Consider the following 19717-nt stretch of genomic DNA (forward strand, 5'->3'; position numbering starts at 1 on the left):
CCACATTTGAGTACCGAAAAGAAAAACAGAATAAGTGAGGGTTAGTATACAATTATAACTGTCATGTTACTTATGTTTAAGTGCTAATGACTAACAACAGAGATGCAGTCTGTACAGTTAATCAGCAGCTCTAGTCAGGATATGCTAAACTGAAGTAGTGAGTCTTCAGCCGGGATTTAAAAGCTGAGACCGAAGGGGCATCTCTTATAGTAGCAGGCAGACCATTCCACAGTTTAGGAGCCCTGTGACTTAAAGCTCGACCTCCCACTGTTATTTTATTAATCCTTGGAATCATAAGCAGACCGGCATCTTGAGATGTAAGTCATAATAAGTTCAGACAAGTAAGCCGGACCTCGACCATTTAATGCTTTATATGTTAAAAGAAGGATTTTGAAATCTGCCCTAAACTTAACCGGGAGCCAGTGTAAGGATTTAAGAACTGGAGTTATGTGTTCGTATTTTCTTGTTCTTGTAATAATTCTTGCAGCCGCATTATGGATTAACTAGAGGCTGTATAAAGAACAGTTTGAACATCCAGTGAACACCGCATTGCAGTAGTCAATCCTACTAGAGATAAATGCATGAATTAGTTTCTCAGAATCCTGTTTATTTAAAAAGCGCCTTAATTTCCTAACATTTTTAAGATGGAAGAAACATGTTTTGGACAACTTTGTAATATGCGCTTTAAATGACATGCTAGAGTCAAAGATAACTCCTAGATTGCGGGCTGATTCAGTAAAATTGACTGGGATTCCCACTGAGTTACATGAGGACAAAATATTGTTGTGATCAGCATCATTCCCTCCAACAATTAACATCTCTGTTTTATCTGTATTTAAAGACAAGTAGTTCTTATTCATCCACTCCTTTAATTCACTAACACAACTAATTAAAGACAACATTGGAGAAACTTCATTTGATTTAAATGAAAGGTATAACTGGGTGTCATCTGCATACGAGTGAAAATTAACATTATGTTTCCTAATGATAGATCCCAGTGGAAGCATGTAAAGTGAAAACAGTAAAGGTCCCAGTACTGAGCCCTGCGGGACACCATATTGAACTTCTGTGTATAATGATGGAGTACTGTCAGCACATTTCTGTACATATTGGAATCGATTTGATAAGTAAGAACTAAACCAAGCGAGCACGGTGCCTGTAAGCCCAACATCATTTTCTAGCCTGTGCAGTAAAATAGAATGGTCGATGGTGTCAAATGCTGCACTTAAGTCCAACAACATAATTACAGTGGACTTTCCTTCATCAGAGGATATCAGAATGTCATTTACAACCCGTGTTAGTGCCGTTTCTGTACTATGACCAGTGCGAAAACCAGACTGGAATTTCTCAAATAAATTGTAATGCATAAGGTGTGTCTGAAGCTGACTGGCGACTACTTTTTCTAGTATTTTAGAGAGAAACGGTAAATTTGAAATAGGCCTATAATTATTTAGTATATGTGGGTCAAGGTCTGACTTTTTAAGTAATGGTTTAATGACTGACACTTTTAGTGCATCAGGTACTGTGCCATGGAATAATGAACTATTGATAATGTTTAGGATAGGCGCTGCAAGAACATCCATTGCACTTTTTACTAGTTTTGTTGGCACTGGATCTAGGGAACAAGTAGTGGGCTTCATTTTAGAAATTAAACTTAAGACTTCCTGCTCAGTTACAGGATTAAAATGACTAAAGTGCTGAATGCAACGTGAGACAGGGTCTGCTAAGCTAGTATTTGGTTTGTACTGTGATGCAGAGATCTGGGATCTTATATTTTTAATTTTCTCATTGAAGAAGTTAATAAAGTCTGTACTGCTAATGCCTAGGTATACAGTAATCCCTCGCTATATCGCGCTTCGCCTTTCACGGCTTCACTCTATCGCGGATTTTATATGTAAGCATATTTAAATATATATCGCAGATTTTCTGCAGACAATGGGTCTTTTAATTTCTGGTACATGCTTCCTCAGTTGGTTTGCCCAGTTGATTTCATACAAGGGTCGCTATTGGCAGATGGCTGAGAAGCTACCCAACTTACTTTTCTCTCTCTCTCTCTTGCGCTGACTTTCTCTGATCCTGACATAGGGGGATTGAGCAGGGGGGCTGTTCGCACACCTAGACGATAGGGACGCTTGTCAAAAAATGCTGAAAGATTATCTTCAGTTTGCTCCCTTCTGTGCAGCTGCTTCGTGAAGCGACATGCTGCACGGTGCTTTGCATACTTAAAAGCATGAAGGGCACATATTGATTTTTGGTTGTTTGTTTTTATCTGTCTCTCTCTCTCTTTGTCTGCTCCTGACGGAGGGGGTGTGAGCTGCCGCCTTCAACTGCTTTGTGCCGTGGTGCTTCGCAAACTTAAAAGCCAAACAGCCCTATTGATTTCTTTGCTTTTCTCTATCTCTCTGATATTATCTGCTCCTGACGTGCACTCCTTTGAAGAGGAAGATATATTTGCATTCTTTTAATTGTGAGACGGAACTGTCATCTCTGTCTTGTCATGGAGCACAGTTTAAACTTTTGAAAAAGAGACAAATGTTTGTTTGCAGTGTTTGAATAAAGCTCCTGCCTCTCTACAACCTCCTGTGTTTCTGTGCAAATCTGTGACCCAAGCATGACAATATAAAAATAACCATATAAACATATGGTTTCTACTTCGCGGATTTTCACCTTTCGCGGGGGGGTCTGGAACGCAACCACCGCGATGGAGGAGGGATTACTGTACACAATAATGTTTTCAGGTCTGTAACACTCAAGTGCATTAATAGCTGTTCACAGGAGCTTTGTCATAAAAACTTGTAACTATACAGCCCACCACTGAGGATACCCATATCCTTTAAGGTATACTCCACCCAAAAATGTTATTTTTTTAAAATGATATTTTTCCCCATTTGGTTTGTAGTGGTGGCTGAAAAAAATGTATTTCATGTTTTCCTGGAGAAATTACATATTGAAGATTGAAACTCAGTGAAGCCCTGTGGTTTCCAGTTCTTGACAGCAGCAAATGATGTTAAAAATGTCTATGAAACATACGTTGTGAAAACTCTGCATTGCATGTCAACAGGAAAGACGTAATTCCCACAATAACTGTGCATTTCAACTAAAGATCTGCCTCTCTCCCTCATTCACTGATCAAGAATTCTGTCTTTAATTCAAATGCACTGTATTGCGGGAATTACATCTTTCCTGTTGCTATTCAGTGCTTCATTTTCAGGAAGTAACTGTTAATAATATTTTAGCAAAAAAATCACACATTTAGCATGTTTTGGCTTTAAAACAGAAAACAGACATGTGGATTATATAATATGAGTTTCTTTTTTCCATTAACTTTTTTAACATCATTTGCCATTGTCCAGAACTGGTCACCAGTTTGATACTTCAACATGGAATTTATTTATGAAAAATTAGATTACATTTTTTTTTCTCAGCAACCACTACAAAGTACATGGGATAAATAACATAAAAATAAATATAATTTTGGGGAGACCATTCCTTTAAGCACTGGTTTCAGTAAAGCAAGAGATGTGCAGTTCATCCTCTTGCACAGATTTTATTTTACCAGGATGCTCATAGGGCAGCACGGTGTGCAGTGGGTAGCGCTGCTGCCTCACAGTAAGGAGACCCGGGTTCGCTTCCCAGGTCCTCCCTGCTTGGAGTTTATATGTTCTCCCCATGTCTGCATGGGTTTCCTCCGGGTGCTCCGGTTTCCTCCCACAGTCCAAAGACGTGCAGGTTAGGTGCATTGGCGATTCTAAATTGTCCCTAGTGTGTGTGTGTGTGTGTGCCGTGCAGTGGGCTGGTGCCTTGCCTGGGGTTTGTTCCTGCCTTGTGCCATGTGTTGGAAGGGATTGGCTCCAGCAGACCCCCATGACCTTGTGTTAGAATATAGCGGGTTGGATGATGGATGGATGGAATCTCATAACTGGCATATAACTCAAGTTTAATATTGTATGTGGTAAATTCCATAGTTGGCATTAGGTTATAAAAAATAAAAAGTGGTGGATTGCCTGTTAAATTGCCTGGGAGTTGTTATGTTTTGCTGCCTTTTACACTCAAGAGCATCTTTAATTAAATGGTATGCTGTGCTGTACTTCATTAGGAAGCTCTTTCTCCTACACATTTTTGCATTTTCATTACTTCTTATAGTCTGTAATCAGCAGAAACAGCAGCTGAACTATAAAACATTTTGGAAGCTATGACAAAAGAATTCCTTTTTATTGAAATATGATACCAGCAACTTTTTTTTTTTATCATTGAGACCATCTTGTAATTATTTAAATTGCACAAGCTTAACCTTTAGGTTATTGAGCCACTGTAACTGAACACCATTGTAAAAGAATTTCCATTAGTGTAATGAGATTTTTTCACCTTCTTTTATAAATTAATGTAAAACTTGGATTAAAAACCATTAAAAAAAGTCTTGATACAGGACATATAGCTAAAAACAACAAAAGAGTGCTGAAATTTTTCCTGAGATACTGTAAGTCTTTTTAATATTTAAACGCCCAATTATACCTTTAGTTGTTAGGTTAGAATAAATAAATGCAATCAATTTACTTTTCTAGAATTTGAGCAAATCTGTAGTTTTATCCTTGAAGGTATCAGCATTAAAAAGCTAAATAAAAAATCTGCAAAACAGTGAATACTATAAACCTCAGTAGCGTGTAAGAAAAGATTTGACAAGAGCCTAGTATTCCGACTAATGCAGCTCATCAGCTTGTCTTCATTTGGCATGTCCAAATGTCCAAAATATTTCGGCTACACCACTAGATAACTTACTCCATATATTTGATGTTCTCTGTGGAAGAAAAATCATTATGCCACTTTTGTACCAGATCTACCCATAAGTATTTTCCACTTCTGCTCCTGCATTGTAAGTGATGCCAACACTGACAATATTTACAAAATTTTAAACTCTTTTTGACTTTGTTTTGCTATTTGGGTGTTAAATGTTGCCAGTATCTTTATTCTCAGAGTAGTAACTTGTGTCATGTTTATTATCATCCACCACTTTTCCATATCTGTCTGCATGTGACATTGTGCTGAGTATGTCATTAAAGACTTGTTCGGGATTCATTTCTATGGCAAGGATAATAATCGTGACTGAAAGATTTCTTGAGCAAAATAACAGTAGTAAAGAATTTTAAGAACTGACTTTAGACCATTTTGTGTTCTGAATTTGCTCTTCCCACATTTTTAGACTGTAAGATATTCTTATTTCTTAGTTAGATTAAACTTACTTGATTACGTATACTGTGAATTGCCTATTGTTAATCTCCACTACTCTCACATAAAAGAGAATAATCCATCTTTGATTATAACACTTATCTGCTGCTTCTTGTATTCTTACAATATGTCATTCTTGTGACATGGAACCTTAAAAGGCTCTCAGTATGTGCAAGTGGAACCTCACGGTACCTTTATAGATCCTAATTAGGATCTCCCTTGACTAGGACTCCACACAGCCCACTATAAGAGCCAAAATCCTGTTAACTTTTTAAACTGCTTCTATGCTTTGTTTGATCCTGATTTTAATATTAACTTCCCACATATCTGTGCAAATAATACTGTCCAGATACTGTTTCATGTTTACAAATCTAATCAAATTAGGTAAACTGACATAAAATTCTCAAACCCATTTAATCCAATTCAGTGCTTTGGGGAACTGGAGTCCATGTTAACAGCAGTGAGTGCAAGGCAGGAAGTAGCTCTGGACAGGCTGCCAGTCCATCTTTGGATATATCAGAAGGAAAACTGGTAGAAAACCCACAAGGGCACATATGCAAACTCCACATCTGGATGGCAAGATTTACTCCTAGGATGGTGGACCTGTGAGATGCAGTGCTACTACTTGTACCCTCATGCTGCCCATTACCTGATTTATTTCCATATGAAAATGTCATACACTAATAAGGTATATTTTTTATCAAAATTATCTACTTAAATTGAAAAGTGCCACAGACCCAGCACTAACTGTATTTTGCAGGACCGCATTTAATATATGGAAACTACTGACTGAGACAAAGATTTTCAATTCATACCAGTTCTCTACTGGAGTTGCTTAAATGTCTACTTCTTGCATTGTAGCTTGATAATCGCTTGCTCAAGAAAGTCCTTATTAAAAATTTTTTTGAAAGATAAGGTTAAAAATATTGTACAGTTTTACGATTTTGCTGATTCATTAAAGTCCAACACATGTCTAAACCCAGGCTGATTATCCCTTTACACATCTATACTGGCTAATTCATTTTCTGTCTTATATCCACCCAAATATTATCCACTCCACTTAAGCCTATAGACAGGAACAAAGGAAGCCCTGTGTGGAATGCCAGTCTGTCCCACAGGAGCCATCCACAAACACAGGATACATTTGGAGCCAACTATTTGTCTATCATGCATAACTCAAGTACTAGGGTGTTGTACCGTGTTAGCCATTATCAATGTAGAGAAAAGCCTGAAGAAGGGGCCTGAGTTGCCTCGAAAGCTTGCATATTGTAATCTTTTTAGTTAGCCAATAAAAGGTGTCATTTTGCTTGGCTTTTCTCTACATGCATAACTCAAAAAATAGTATACCTTGCATTAAAATTACAAAGACATTAAGAAAATTCAGATCCAAGACAAAATTTCCCTGCAGGTGTAAGGCTGGAAGGCAGACCACTAAGCCACTCAGCTAAGCTTTCCTATCCACTGTTACGTTTTATACTGAATTGGGTTTGTATTACTCTTACTGGCCTGTAATCATCAAAGTGAGCATGATTATTAAACTGCTTTGTAAGAAATAATCTTTATGCATTAATGTAGCATTGACAAGAAGAGTAAGATGTTCATTCAAATTAAACCAAATGCATGTGTTGAACATAAAATTAACTTTTGGTAAATGGGACATTGACCACATGTGCACAACCTGAGTCAGTGTTAATAATTCTCAGTTCAGATCATGCAACTAAAGCTGTGAAATTTTAGCAGACAGCCATTACATCTTAGAGTACCCTGTCCTTTAACTTGACATATTGGCCTCTTTTATGGTTGACAGCATCAGCTTTCTGCCATTCCCAGAGCTGAAACTAAATTCATGAAACCTCATTTCTCTGCTTACAACCAGTTATTGCTGTCAAAATTCCTTTTTTTCCTTTAGGTCATATTTTATAAGAAGTTGTTGTGAGTCTATATCCATCACTGTAAAGACTATTTTGAAACTTGCAGTATTTTTTAACTAATTGCTTCCTTAAAGGGTGATACTGTGATTTAGTCATCAGCTCCCCTGCCTGTCAGCTCCAGAGGTCTCAGCCTGGTCACCAACTCTGTGAAGTTTGAATGTCCTCCTGGTGTATGTGTTGTTTTCTCTGGGTATTTTAGCTTAATCTCATATCCCAAAAATGTGAATGTTTAGTTAGCAGAATGTCATTGGGTCGAAACTTGAGCTTCTGTCCTCTTTTTACATTTCATCTTGAAGGTGGCTTTCATTTCTTTATCATTTCTTGCTGAACCAACATTAAATTGATAACCAAAACCTAACCACGTAAGTGCATTTCATGAAAAGTGCTCTGTATAATAAGTAGTATGCTCCAGCATTAAGGAAGATTACACCCAACTTACAATGATAAGGGTCTGACAGCTGGAGAATATGTCAACATTCTTAACAGGTGACAGACCAGTGACCAAGGAGGGGACTAAAAAGTGTAATGTCAATAGAATGGACAACAAAAACAAAAGGACTATGTGAAAGGCATATAAAAAGGTTCAAAACACAACAATCCTAAACTAAACCTGAGACCAACTATGACCCAAAAGTCTACCTGTCTGCTACACCAGTAAGCAGTCAAGACTCACAGTGTATCAGAGTGAAAATCACAATAAAACTAAACCCAGAGGTGAAGTCTGCTTATGGTGGAATAAAAGTACCATTTTAATGGTCGTGGACTCACTGAAAGTTGTTGTCTGTTGTAACACTTGCCAAACATGGGATAACCTCCTTTGCATTTTATATGGTGGAAAGTGGAAGGAAATAATTTGTAAATTAAAGGACAATATGAGTGTAGTGAGAGGAGCAACAGTGTGGTTGCAAAAGAGTAATAAGTAAAGCCCATCATGATGCACACTACTTAGGCCTGAGGTATAGCAGGTCTACAGCTCATGTCAAAAGGGCCAGTTTTTTTTAAATAAATAATCGCGACTTAGCGAGGAGTGTGGTGGTGTGTGGCCAAGCGGTTCTCGGGGAATTCAGGATGCGGGCGATTCTCACTTAAGTGCACAGGTGAGGAATCGTCCACATCTGTAATTGTTCCTGGGAGCTGCTGATTGCCACAGTTGATCCATGTCCCCATGATATACAGAGGCGGCAAGCAGGGGGGCAGAAAAAAAAAAGAGAAAGAAACGGAGGTTGCAGGAGTGAGGAAGAGAGCTGGAAGTAGCGAGGAGAAAGCCGGTGCGTGAGTGAGTGGGAGAAACAGAGAGAGTGCGAGCGTAAGCAGCTAGACGGCGAGCCTTGCAGGGTGTTTGGCCGACACCGAGGGCAATTGGTAGTGGTCACTCCTGCTGAGCATTGTGAGGAGCAGGAGTGACCAGCAGAAGGATGGCTCACCGTAGAAGACAGCAGGAGTCGGGAGGCTTGGGTGATGGATTCCCCAACGTGAGGGTCCTAGCCGTTGGGGGAAAGCCAAGTCTCAGTATGGAGGGAGCGCAACTGAAGCCAGGGATCGGGAAGCCTCCAGATCACTTGAGTGGAGAGAAGGTCAACTGCAGGAAGGGTGACTCCCCTGCTGAGAAGCCTGATGGGAGAAGCAGGGGAGCCACCAGGTAAAAAGAAGGCACCGTGCTTTGGATTTTAAAGAGACTGCTTCCAGCCGTTGTTTTAACCTCGTTGTTTTTAAAGAGTTTATTTCTAATGGATTTTAACCTCTACTATTTCACTTCTGTTTTTATGGATTATTTATTTATTGAAGATTTTGAGAGACACTGCACTTTATTTATTTTGAACGCTTGTTCTGTCGTTGTTGTTTTTAATAAAAGCACTTGGCACTTCTGCACCATCCCCTTGCTTCATTGTTATACCTCACTGCCAAGCTCATCGGACGCAAGATGGGAGCGTGGAGCAAAACCCGCATTGTCACAAGGCCACGTAAATGGATGATGGTGGTTTCAGAGCACTGTGACACCATCTGCCCAAAATGGCCATCTGGGCCAATAGCAATTGTATATAAAACCTTGGTTGATTTAAAATAAAAACATAAACATTTACATTAAATTAATTTAATTTTCACACTTTTTGGGAATGTAAAGACTGCCATGACTAAATCATTCATGTATCCATCACTTTTCTGGAACTAGCCCTGAATATGACCGTTGGAGGGCAAACTCATTCAAACACCTACTACAACTCATATTGGGCCAATCAACTATCATACATGTCTTTAGAATGTGAGGGAAATCCCACATGGACACGTAGCAGATCTGCAATAAGCAATGACACAGACAAGAATCAAAACCTTTGTCCTTAAGTTTGTTTTCTGCCTTTGTCATTGGAAAAAAAAGAAAAATCTGATATGCCCAACATATAAATTTCTCCACAAAATGCTTTCATTTTATCAGTTGATTGTTGCTGGCTAATATTTTGTTATATGGAATTTATTCAAAGAATGACTTTTTTATTCATATATAGATATGGAAGAATCATTCTGGTTCCCCAGTGGTGTTGTAGTTGGAGCAAAATATACATAAAATACACAATTTTTTAATCTCTCTAGAGCAAAGTCTACTGAACCAATTTTTCCTCAGAATCAAATGGCTTCTAGCATTTTGCAATGCTAATAAGTGTGCCAAGTTTCATTTGGACTGAGTGATCGTGTCTAGAGGCACACATTCTCTTATACACACACACTGGCACCACTCCAAACTCTGTCAAATCGTGTTCAGAGATGGCTAAAACATGTAGGCCGATTGAGAAGTGAAAGCTGTAATTTTGATCCTGTCACAATAGTTTTGTTATATGTATACCTATGGAATATGTAGGGAAATAAATGTCAATCATATTTCCCAAATCAGCTTCACATAAAGAAAGTTTTAAAACTACATTTAAACAAGAAGATGACAGGAAACTAAACCCGCTTTGACAACAGGGGATATCTCAAACCAAACCCTAGGCACAAACTCACAGACACGTCCTGCATTCAAATCAATAATATTTGACAAAGTATCAAAATCAAAATCAATAATATTTGACAAAGTACTCTTTCACAGGCCTCTTACTTCCACAATGTTAATTCTTTTTTTGTTTTTCACACCTTCAGTCCTCCCAAGGCAAGCTTCCTACTAGCATTGATGAAGCAGAGAGGCTTCCTTTATACTTCTTTATCTTTATTCTATTTCAAAAAAGCCAAATTTCTCCCTGGGGACAAATAAGGTTCTATCTATCTATCTATCTATCTATCTATCTATCTATCTATCTATCTATCTATCTATCTATCTATCTATCTATCTATCTATCTATCTATCTGTCTGTCTGTCTGTCTGTCTGTCTGTCTGTCTGTCTGTCTGTCTGTCTGTCTGTCTGTCTGTCTGTCTGTCTGCTTGTCTGTCTGATTCTGGTGCCACAACATTTCACCCAGGAAGCACTTCTGCTTCAGGCAGAACATTATTAAAACAAGAAATTCTCTTCTCTGCACCTCCGACCATCTCCCAAGAAGCCCAGCAGAGCCGCCATTTGGGACTATAACTCCCATGTTGCCCTGATGGTGAGCACATGGGAGATTTACCAGTGGGATGCTGCCACCCATCATGTTGGTAGAGCACATGGCCCCAGGTGGCAGTCTCCTCCTGTCTTTCCATTATAATATCTCATCTGGGAAATGGTTTCCAATCAGGATGTCCATTCATGCATGGGAACCATCCATTATGAGGGCCTCCCAACTGGGTAAGGAACCATCCACCATGGCCAGGATGCCAGATAATCCCTATCCTCCTTGACACTTCTTTCTTTGCTTTTATTTAAAAAAAATTACATATGTTCATCCATTCTTTAAGCCATGCCTTCCATTCATTTGATCCTCAGCTTTATTGCCAGGCAGCATAGTTGTTAGGAATTTCTTTTGGTGTTACATTCATACACATAACAAGATAAATACAATTGAACAATACAATGTACACTGTGTGACAGCATCACAGGATTATATTCAGTAGTAGTGCACAAATCACAAATATATAAAGCAATACATTAAATGAAAATTGCATTTTTGCCTAGTAATAAATCAAATTAGCTCTTGTAATTTAAACAGAAATAAAAACATAATTTAGATTGGATGGAGGAGGAGTTTAAAAATCAGGAGAAGGTGGAGATGAATCAGAGACTGTGTTTAACCATAATGACTGTGATAGGAATAAACTGTTTTGTATGTCTACAATTTCTTGCCTTTAATGACCAGTAACATTTCCCCAACGGTAATAACTGAAAGAGATGGTTGCCTGGATGCTTGTTGTCTTTTCTTATATTTCTGGCTTCTTTCCTGACCCATGATGGCTACAGCTGTTATTGCTATCTGAATAACATGCTGCAGTTTATGTTTCTAATGATCAGATGCATTGCCATACCAGACTGTTTATGGAGAAAGTGGAGCTGCTTTCAATGACAGCTCTATAAAACTGTACCAGCACTGACTGAGACAAGTTAAACTTTTTATGTTCACAGGAAAAAAACTTTTGATGCTGGGCTTTTTTGACTAGAGCTGTTATGTTTTCACTCCAGTTCAGACTGTGAGTGATAGTTGTGCCAAGAAATGTAAAACATTCTACACTGCTGACAGTGACATCAGTTATAAGTAGGGGTGTAGAAATTGAGGAGTATCTCCTAAAATCTACAATTATTTATGCTGTTTACTGAATTCAAGTTTAGATTGTTGAGGGTTCACCATTTGGCCAGCTGATCCACCTCCCTATGATATGGCATTTCATCCCTGTCTGAGGTCAGGCCAATTATGGTGGTGTCTTAGCAAACTTCAGCAGTTTAATCCTATTTAGAGTTAGAACATTAGAATATTAGAAAAATGTACTGTAGATGAGAACAGGTCATTCAGCCCAACAAAGCTGGCCAGTCCTATCCAATTTTCTACTCCAAAATATCAAGTTTAGCTGTGGGGGCCAAAGCATGTCCAGTTGGCATTAGGCTCAAGGCAGGAAGCATCTCTGCACATTCATCCTTAATCACCTACTCATGTTGTGTCACCAGGTGAAATAACCTAATTTCTGACCCTGACCTGCATTAACCTGACAGCATAATGCATGGATGGTTATAACAAAATGATGCCATTCTCCTTTATTTAAATTTTATCATACTGTATGCTAGGAGGACAGTGACCTTATTTGGTGTCTCACTTAAAGACTTACCACAGACAGTAGATGTAACAGATTTGTAGGGTAGATTTGGTCAGCAAAGAAAATGATGGTGATGATGGTGACAGTTATCAAGTTTAATACTGTTGAATACATAATAGGTTGAGTATATGAGTTGTCTGCATGAGATCATGACAGCTGAAAATAAAAAATATCTGATGGTTCAAATTTAAATGTGTGTCCATTGGAATGGTGGCCCACTGTACCAGCACCATCACCAGGTCCCTTCTTGTGTCCTAGGAGGTGAACAAAAGGCTGAGGACCTATTTCTTAGAGAACTTTCCTGACACTCTCAGAACACTCAGGCAACCTTTAAAATGTCTAAGTATTTGTCTGTTCTGCTCTTGCTCCCCTATGAAATATTGTGGTGCCCCCCTTTTTCACTCCCAAAGCTTCCAAATTGACACTTTTCACCTAATTCTATTTAAGAGTCTGGTGAGCAAAGTGGCTAGCAAAGCAGGAGACTTTTTTTAGAGACATTGATGACAACTCATGGCTCAATATGTATCTTTCTGTACTCCCTAGGGGAAGAATCTTTGACGATTTTTGTAAACAAGAAAAAACTAAGCAAGAAAGGCAACCCAAAAGACTCTAATGATAACAGCTCTGCGCCAACTTTGGAGACCCTTCATCAACTGGCCGCCTCTTATTTTATTGACCGAGAGAGTACCCTTCGAAAATTACACCATCTCCAGATAGCCACCACAGCCATCAAGGTAATGTCTGTCTCCTCTTTTTTACAAACTGTTTCTGTGCCCCATGTTACATGCTGATTGCAAGGTAATATGGAGGTTTCATCTTACCAGTGAAGGTCTGTTACTCTGAAAGATCTTAGTATCTCAATCCAAATACGCTGAAACTCCTATTGCTTCCCTTTTCATTTGGGCACTTGCTGTTCTTTTAATTTGATCCTATACATTTTTGATGCTACATTTTCTCTTTTAATTCTTCTTCTTTTTAATTTCCTTCCCACCATATGTCATTACGTTTATGCCTAGGATTATCCTACCATAGTAACTTGAGGTAATACTAAATCTTTTCAAAAGCTGTCTTTTCTTTTGCCATCATTTTAAGTTGGAAGCTGTATTTGTAAAGCAGTTAGGATGACCTACTGCTTGTTAATAAAGATGAGAAGAGATGCTAGTCAATGAAGTGGCGAGTATCGTACTGTCTTGATGCCGATTCCATGTCCTTCTTGTTCATTGCAGTAAAAACCCACTTATTCCATTTTCAGGATGTTGTGATGTTGTGTAATTGCAGACAGGGAGCACAATTTAGGACACTCCAAAATCAAAAAAACTATTTGTGGAGGATGACCGTATGAGTATTTTTATGTAGTGTATCCTCTCTAGGGCTGATTTGTGCCTTCTCTGCAACACCAGACTTAAGAAAGTGGAATAGAAACTGGATGTGTGGTGTAACAAGAAAACACAGAGCCAGGAAAAGGTTTAGGGATCCACCCAATATACTTCAGAAAAGGTTGAGCAAATTGTAAACAAACTTAAGACAAATTGAGAGATCACTCGTGGACTGAGTCCAATATGGGACTAAATGGGATACAGGGCGCAAGAGTTTTAATAGAGAAAAGGCAGGAAGAGACGTGTCGTTTGGGCTGCACTCGGAAGAGAGGGCAGGCATGGGATTGGCTGGGAGGTCTGAGCTGGAACCAGAAGTGAGGTTAGGTGGACTTTCCTTCTGTGGATCTGTAGAGGAAGGAGAAAAGGTGTCAGTGTGCACAGTCAACCACCTGGTCTGGTATAACCACACATTCTGTCAAACCCAATGACTGCCTTCCATGCACTCATGTGTGACAATGGGTATTTATTCAGTGGCAGGGAGATAATGTTGCCAGAGATTAGAATTGAAGAAAAGTACTGGAGGTAGTGGTTTTGTGGATGGTGGGTGAGTGGGCAAGTCATGCTATGTAACAGAGAGACCTGAACTTATAAAGCCAGGCCCAGTGGGGTAGCTTGGGTTTGCTTTCATTCTGTTGTCACTTTGTGATCTCTTTTTAAAAACATGTTTGTACTTGAAAAAAACACAAATTTTAATAAAGATTAGTGTTTTGTCGGTCTTTGTTCTGAGTTATGATGGCATACAGAGATGCTCCAAGCACATTATGAAATACAGGCTGGAATAAAACCACCCATCATCATGTTACCATGCCACTTAACTGTGATATAATTTTTCTCAACTAACATTTTCTGAAGGCTTTAATTTAATATGAAGTCAATCATTGTTTTAACTAGTCAGATGTTGATGATCTTTTTACTTCATTTTTCTAATTTTATATTTAGCTGGAGGGCTTTTTAGGAAGCATGTTTGTTAGAAATATCCAAACCCGCTACTTAACTAAAATTTCATGTGTGGAGGAGAATAAGTGGGTGGCTGCATCATTTTGATGCACCAACTGTAGCAAAATAAATATGGATTTTTGAAGCCTTCTGGCAGAGAGTATGACACTATTTCCAGGAGAGGAGATATCGTAATCATGTAAGGGATTCAACACATTATGTTCTACTACAGTATGTTGAGGACGAGATAAGGAGCTGTTCTGTTTTTAAACTCTTCTGAATGTGCTCAGTATTTCCTAATGTTACCTGATTTCATTATTGACTTAAGCTTGTCAAGGTTTCCCAAATGTTTATGTGCTCTAGAGGGACATTAGACAGAAGTGTATTTTACTATAACCAAATACTGTATTGTAGATAAAGTTCACTGATATAGTGGACAGAAAAACTTTTCAAATAAAAGCAGCAAAGTGGTAAATCATAAGAATAGTATAGAGCTCCTTTCCTCTCCTCCTTGACAAGAAATGATAGAGATACAGAAAACCTGTGGTTTAAAATACTAGACTAGAAAGAGGATTCTCTTAGTAGGCACATTAGGTGTTCTGGGCAGCAGAGATTTGTACCTGAAGCCATGATGAGAGAGAACATCTGAAGAGGCCAGCTGAGCGTGGCTGTGTCCATAACTATTCCTTGTGGTTTCCTGTGGTATCTACTTCCTTGTCTAGGTTTGGTTCTTGTCACTGCTGCTTTGATAAGTTTTAGCCTCTGTAGATCCTAAAGTGAATATAGCAGGTTGGTTAATGGATGTATGTGCAAGTCATGTAGCAATTTAGCAACGTAGCTTAATATAGTGCAATGATTGGCAGGGGGGGTTTAAATATTAGCTGTTGAAATTATCAGAATATAACAGGTAAACGCATCTTTAAAAACATTGTGGGGTATTTGGTTCTCATTCCCACAGATGAAATTCTGAAAATAAAATATATCTCTTGACGGGGCCATACTGCACAGGAGAGGAGCCCATCTCTGTTCATTTCACATCCTCCTGTCCTCTCAGTAAAGTGCACCCAAAATGTTCCCTTATTCTCCCTTCTCTCTCTCTCTGTCACAGCTCTGGTCCCTATCATTCTTGTGCCAGTTGACCGTTTGCTCCAACACTGAATTTCACATTTAATAGAAACATTCTGTCCAGGCTTGGGGCAACATAAGGGATGATCCATTGAACTGTTACTGATGTCAGTAAAACCTGAGGCTGTACCCCCTCCAGTGATCCCACTGATGGCCCCAGTCTCCCTGAACTCTGATACCTCGTGTCTGGGACTGATCCTTTTCTCTCATAGCAAGTCATAGTGCTGCACCTATATCTTATAGTTGCTTTGTGCTGCTGCCCAGTGGTTCAGGTGAATACTTTCCCAGCAGGCTTCTACCTATAACTGTATTTGCACATACCTTCTTGAATCCCAGTGAATGCTTCCTTCTTCACCACAATGCACTCTTATGTATGCTGCTGCTCCTGTCTACTGCCTTTCAAGGGCATCCAGCACACATAACTGTAGAAGGCCCTTACAGGAGATTTCATGTGACCAGTCTGCTTTCTTCTTTTCAAGGACAGGCTTGTCTTCTTTATACCCATTTTATCCTAGGCACCTCCTTGCAGCCCAGCACCCTATCACAATATGCTTTCTTTCCCTGTAACTGAATATTTATTTCTATGTAAAATGTTATGTAGCAGGCACTTTACACTTACTCTAGTGGGAACCTGTAGCAGACATTGCAGCATCTGTTAACACACAGCTGGATAATGTACCCCTGTGACCAGCCTGTGAATAAATGAACGGATGGAGAGAATGAGTGGGCATGACGCCAGCTTTAAGATAACAAGTGAACTGATCAGAACATTCAATGCAATACTTCATTTTTAAAGTGAAAGGTCTTACCCTTGTACATCAAGTGACAGGAGGCTTCTTTCTCCCCTTTTTACATAGCTATTAAAGTCCCTCACTGTCACCAAAGGTGACACTACTGTCTTGTCCAAAATTCATTCCGTATCTCATTAGCTTATTCTCATCAAATGCCTGAAATATTCACTTTGTCCAAGTCAGGGGCACCAAGGGTGTCAGTTTTGGGGATTTGTGAATTTTTCTCATTTATTTAATTGTGAACTCTTTCACCTTTTAGACAATTCTTGACAAGAAGCTGATACACAATTTTTTAAAAGGATTTACAGAAATAACACACTTTAAACATGCATGAGGAAACAAAAACAAGCAAATAAATGAAGGTGACTTATTTTGCATTTCGGATCCTCTGTTTTTCTATTCCTCCAATTTCGGTCTCAGAGAAAACAACTTCTCATCTGTCTCATTTCAGAACTGACAACTAGATGATACATTTATAATGACTTATTGTTTTGCAGGCTGTTATTAAGACAAACCTTTAGATGTTCACAAATCCCCTCCAGCTCACACCATTCCAGAGGTGAGGGAACAGATTTCCCTACTGGCTACACGGGCTCAGTTTGACGTCAGACCATCAGTTAGGAGAAGCACAGAAGCAGCAGCGGCATTGTGAGCTTGCTGGTGTTCATCTGTTAAACTTGCAAAGCTAAAACAGGTATCTCGGACAGAACATTGAAATAATTACAGTATTCCTTACTGTTATCTGTTTACAGCAATACTTACAATGACACTCAGATGTCCTCATTCATATGTTGACCGTTCACAGTGAGTTTTATATTTTAGCATATCTCAAGACACAACTGTAACAAGAGCAGTACTTACAATTGTCTAGTTTTTATCATGGTCTTATAAGCTGAATGAAGCGACATGTTTCGTGGTCCCACGTTCCAAAAATATAGTGGTGTTGATATTTTTCTCCTGCTCTTGAGCTGTGCCTCAATGCTCTGTTGCTGTCTCAAAATAATTTTTCAGAGTTTCAAATTTGCAAATTTAAATTCATCCACAAGGAATCTGTAGTCATCTTTAAGGATAAGTTAGGTATTTTTCAAGTTGATAATTATTTCTTGCATCTGGTTTAGATGCATTTGCCAAGCAAAATTGTGTTTTAAAGTTTTCTGTAAATTAAAAAAAATACTTTACCTTTCCTGGCATTTTTTAATGGATACCATAGGGCATTGGGGCACTGCCAGTAAAACAAAAATGTAAAAATGGATTGAATATGTCCACTATGAAGCAGCAAGTTTCAATATAAGAAAACATGTCTTCCATGTTTCCAACCCATTTTTGTGACAACAAAGGGATCTGGAAATAATCATTTTTATCTCATGTTCCTGGTACTCTTTTTCTTGAGGTAAGGAGGTGTTTTCTGTTTGCATCTGCAATAGTAGTGGCCTTCATGGGAGGAGTTTTCACATAAATTCAGAATTAAATCAACACAATATAGAACACATGGCAGGAAAGGTTTAGTGTGAGTTTGTCTTTTGAGATGAAACCGCAATCCTGGGGTTTAAAGGTAGTTATGGAGGAAGACAAGCACCGAGGTAGTGCACACAGCTGGTCATCTTTTATCATGGCTAAATTTCATAATATTGGCATTTTTTTGTTTACAAATTATATGTTTAAGCTATTTTGCAATTCGTGCGTAATCTTAAAACATGCATCAATGCTTGATAACTTTCTTGGCTTAAAAATTTTTTTTTGTGATAAAATTTTTATTGAATTAAGGTTAAAAGTAGGTGTCATGGCGATGTAGTGGTAGAACTTATTGTTCTTCTATGTAGTTTGCATGTTCTTCCCGTGTCTGCGTGGGTTTCCTCCCACTGTCTAAAGACATTCAGGTTAGTTTTGGTGATGCTAAAATGGCCTGTGTGTGTGTGTGGACTGGCACCCTATCCAGGGTTTATTCCTGCCCTTGCGCCTTATGCTAGCTGGGATAGGCTCCACCACCACCACCCCTTGTGACCCTGGTGTGGATTAAGCGGGTTAGAAAATGACATGATATGTTAAAGGGAAACAGGAATTACAATAAGGTAAAACCACCCACCCTACCACCCCAAAACACAAACCAATCCAACCCTGCTAAAATTGGTAGCGGCAACAAAAGAATAAAGGAGCCCATGTGGACCAGAAAGCATGGGAACAGCACAGCATCGACCTCATTATGAGGAAGAAGAGCTAAGGATTAGGGTTGTGGCCAGGACCAAAGTGCATCTGTTTTCAGACCAGCTCTACCTTCTATTTATCGATACAAGAGCCAGATGCTCTGTTGATCCTCACTGCATTCAAGTCCAGAAGGATCAGATTAAGAAAGGAAGACTTCAAGACGGAAAAACAAAAAGAATCCGCAGATTTCCAGCAAAAGGCGATGGCAACTTCAGCAGGGATTGTCCCTAACTCAAAAGCCTCTACTGGATAATAGTATCCAGTAAGGTTTAAGTTTTTGTTTTCTGGTTGTGCCCCATGCCCCATGGCTTCCATTATAAAATGCCAAGACAGGGAATATATTTATTAAAATTTTTAGAAAACACTTAACTTTAAAACACAATATTGCATGGCAAATGCATATAATACCATGTTTGAGAAAAAACACTTTAACTTGAAAAATGCTAAACTTATCCATTAACTCTGATATCTAGGATGAGCAATCTTTTCATAAGTTTCTTACATATTAACAAGCATTCAGGTTTTTTCTATGTTGTTAAAAAGTTATATGAGACTTGCATGTTACTTGCTTATATTCCTGTTAAAATAAGTCCGTCTGGGTCCTTTCTTGTTCATCATTGAATGGTTATTTTTTCTTACTCAACTTTATCTGATTTGTCTGTTTTTGTGCTTGGAGAAAAGGTGCACTTCCAGCGTCCACGTCCTGTGACCATAGGATATCTGCCCAGCCCAGCAGCTGGATGCTGTTATTAGGTGGCTCTGTCTGCATAGGGCAGGCCAGAGATTACATCTGGTCACTCTTTGTTTGCCCCTTTTGTCTGTTTGTGGGGTGTATGAGTACCTGCTAGATTCTACTTAGCTTAGCTTGGGAGTTGGTTGCCAGGGTCTAATGAAAGATCCCTTCCTTCGGGCTTATGGTTACATACA

At 38.9% G+C, this 19717-nt stretch overlaps 1 protein-coding gene across 1 annotated transcript in view; it reads left to right on the plus strand.

Moving 5' to 3' along the window:
* Nucleotides 1-19717, plus strand: part of LOC114645215 (BMP/retinoic acid-inducible neural-specific protein 3-like) — a 294652-nt gene that overhangs the window by 137581 nt on the left and 137354 nt on the right. Inside the window, exon 5 of the mRNA XM_028793103.2 lies at nt 12904-13094. Within this exon, the coding sequence (XP_028648936.2) occupies nt 12904-13094 (191 nt within the window). The remainder of the gene's footprint in view (nt 1-12903; nt 13095-19717) is intronic.

Source organism: Erpetoichthys calabaricus, chromosome 10, assembly GCF_900747795.2.
Source record: "Erpetoichthys calabaricus chromosome 10, fErpCal1.3, whole genome shotgun sequence".
In the NCBI taxonomy this organism is placed as follows: Eukaryota; Metazoa; Chordata; class Cladistia; order Polypteriformes; family Polypteridae; genus Erpetoichthys; species Erpetoichthys calabaricus.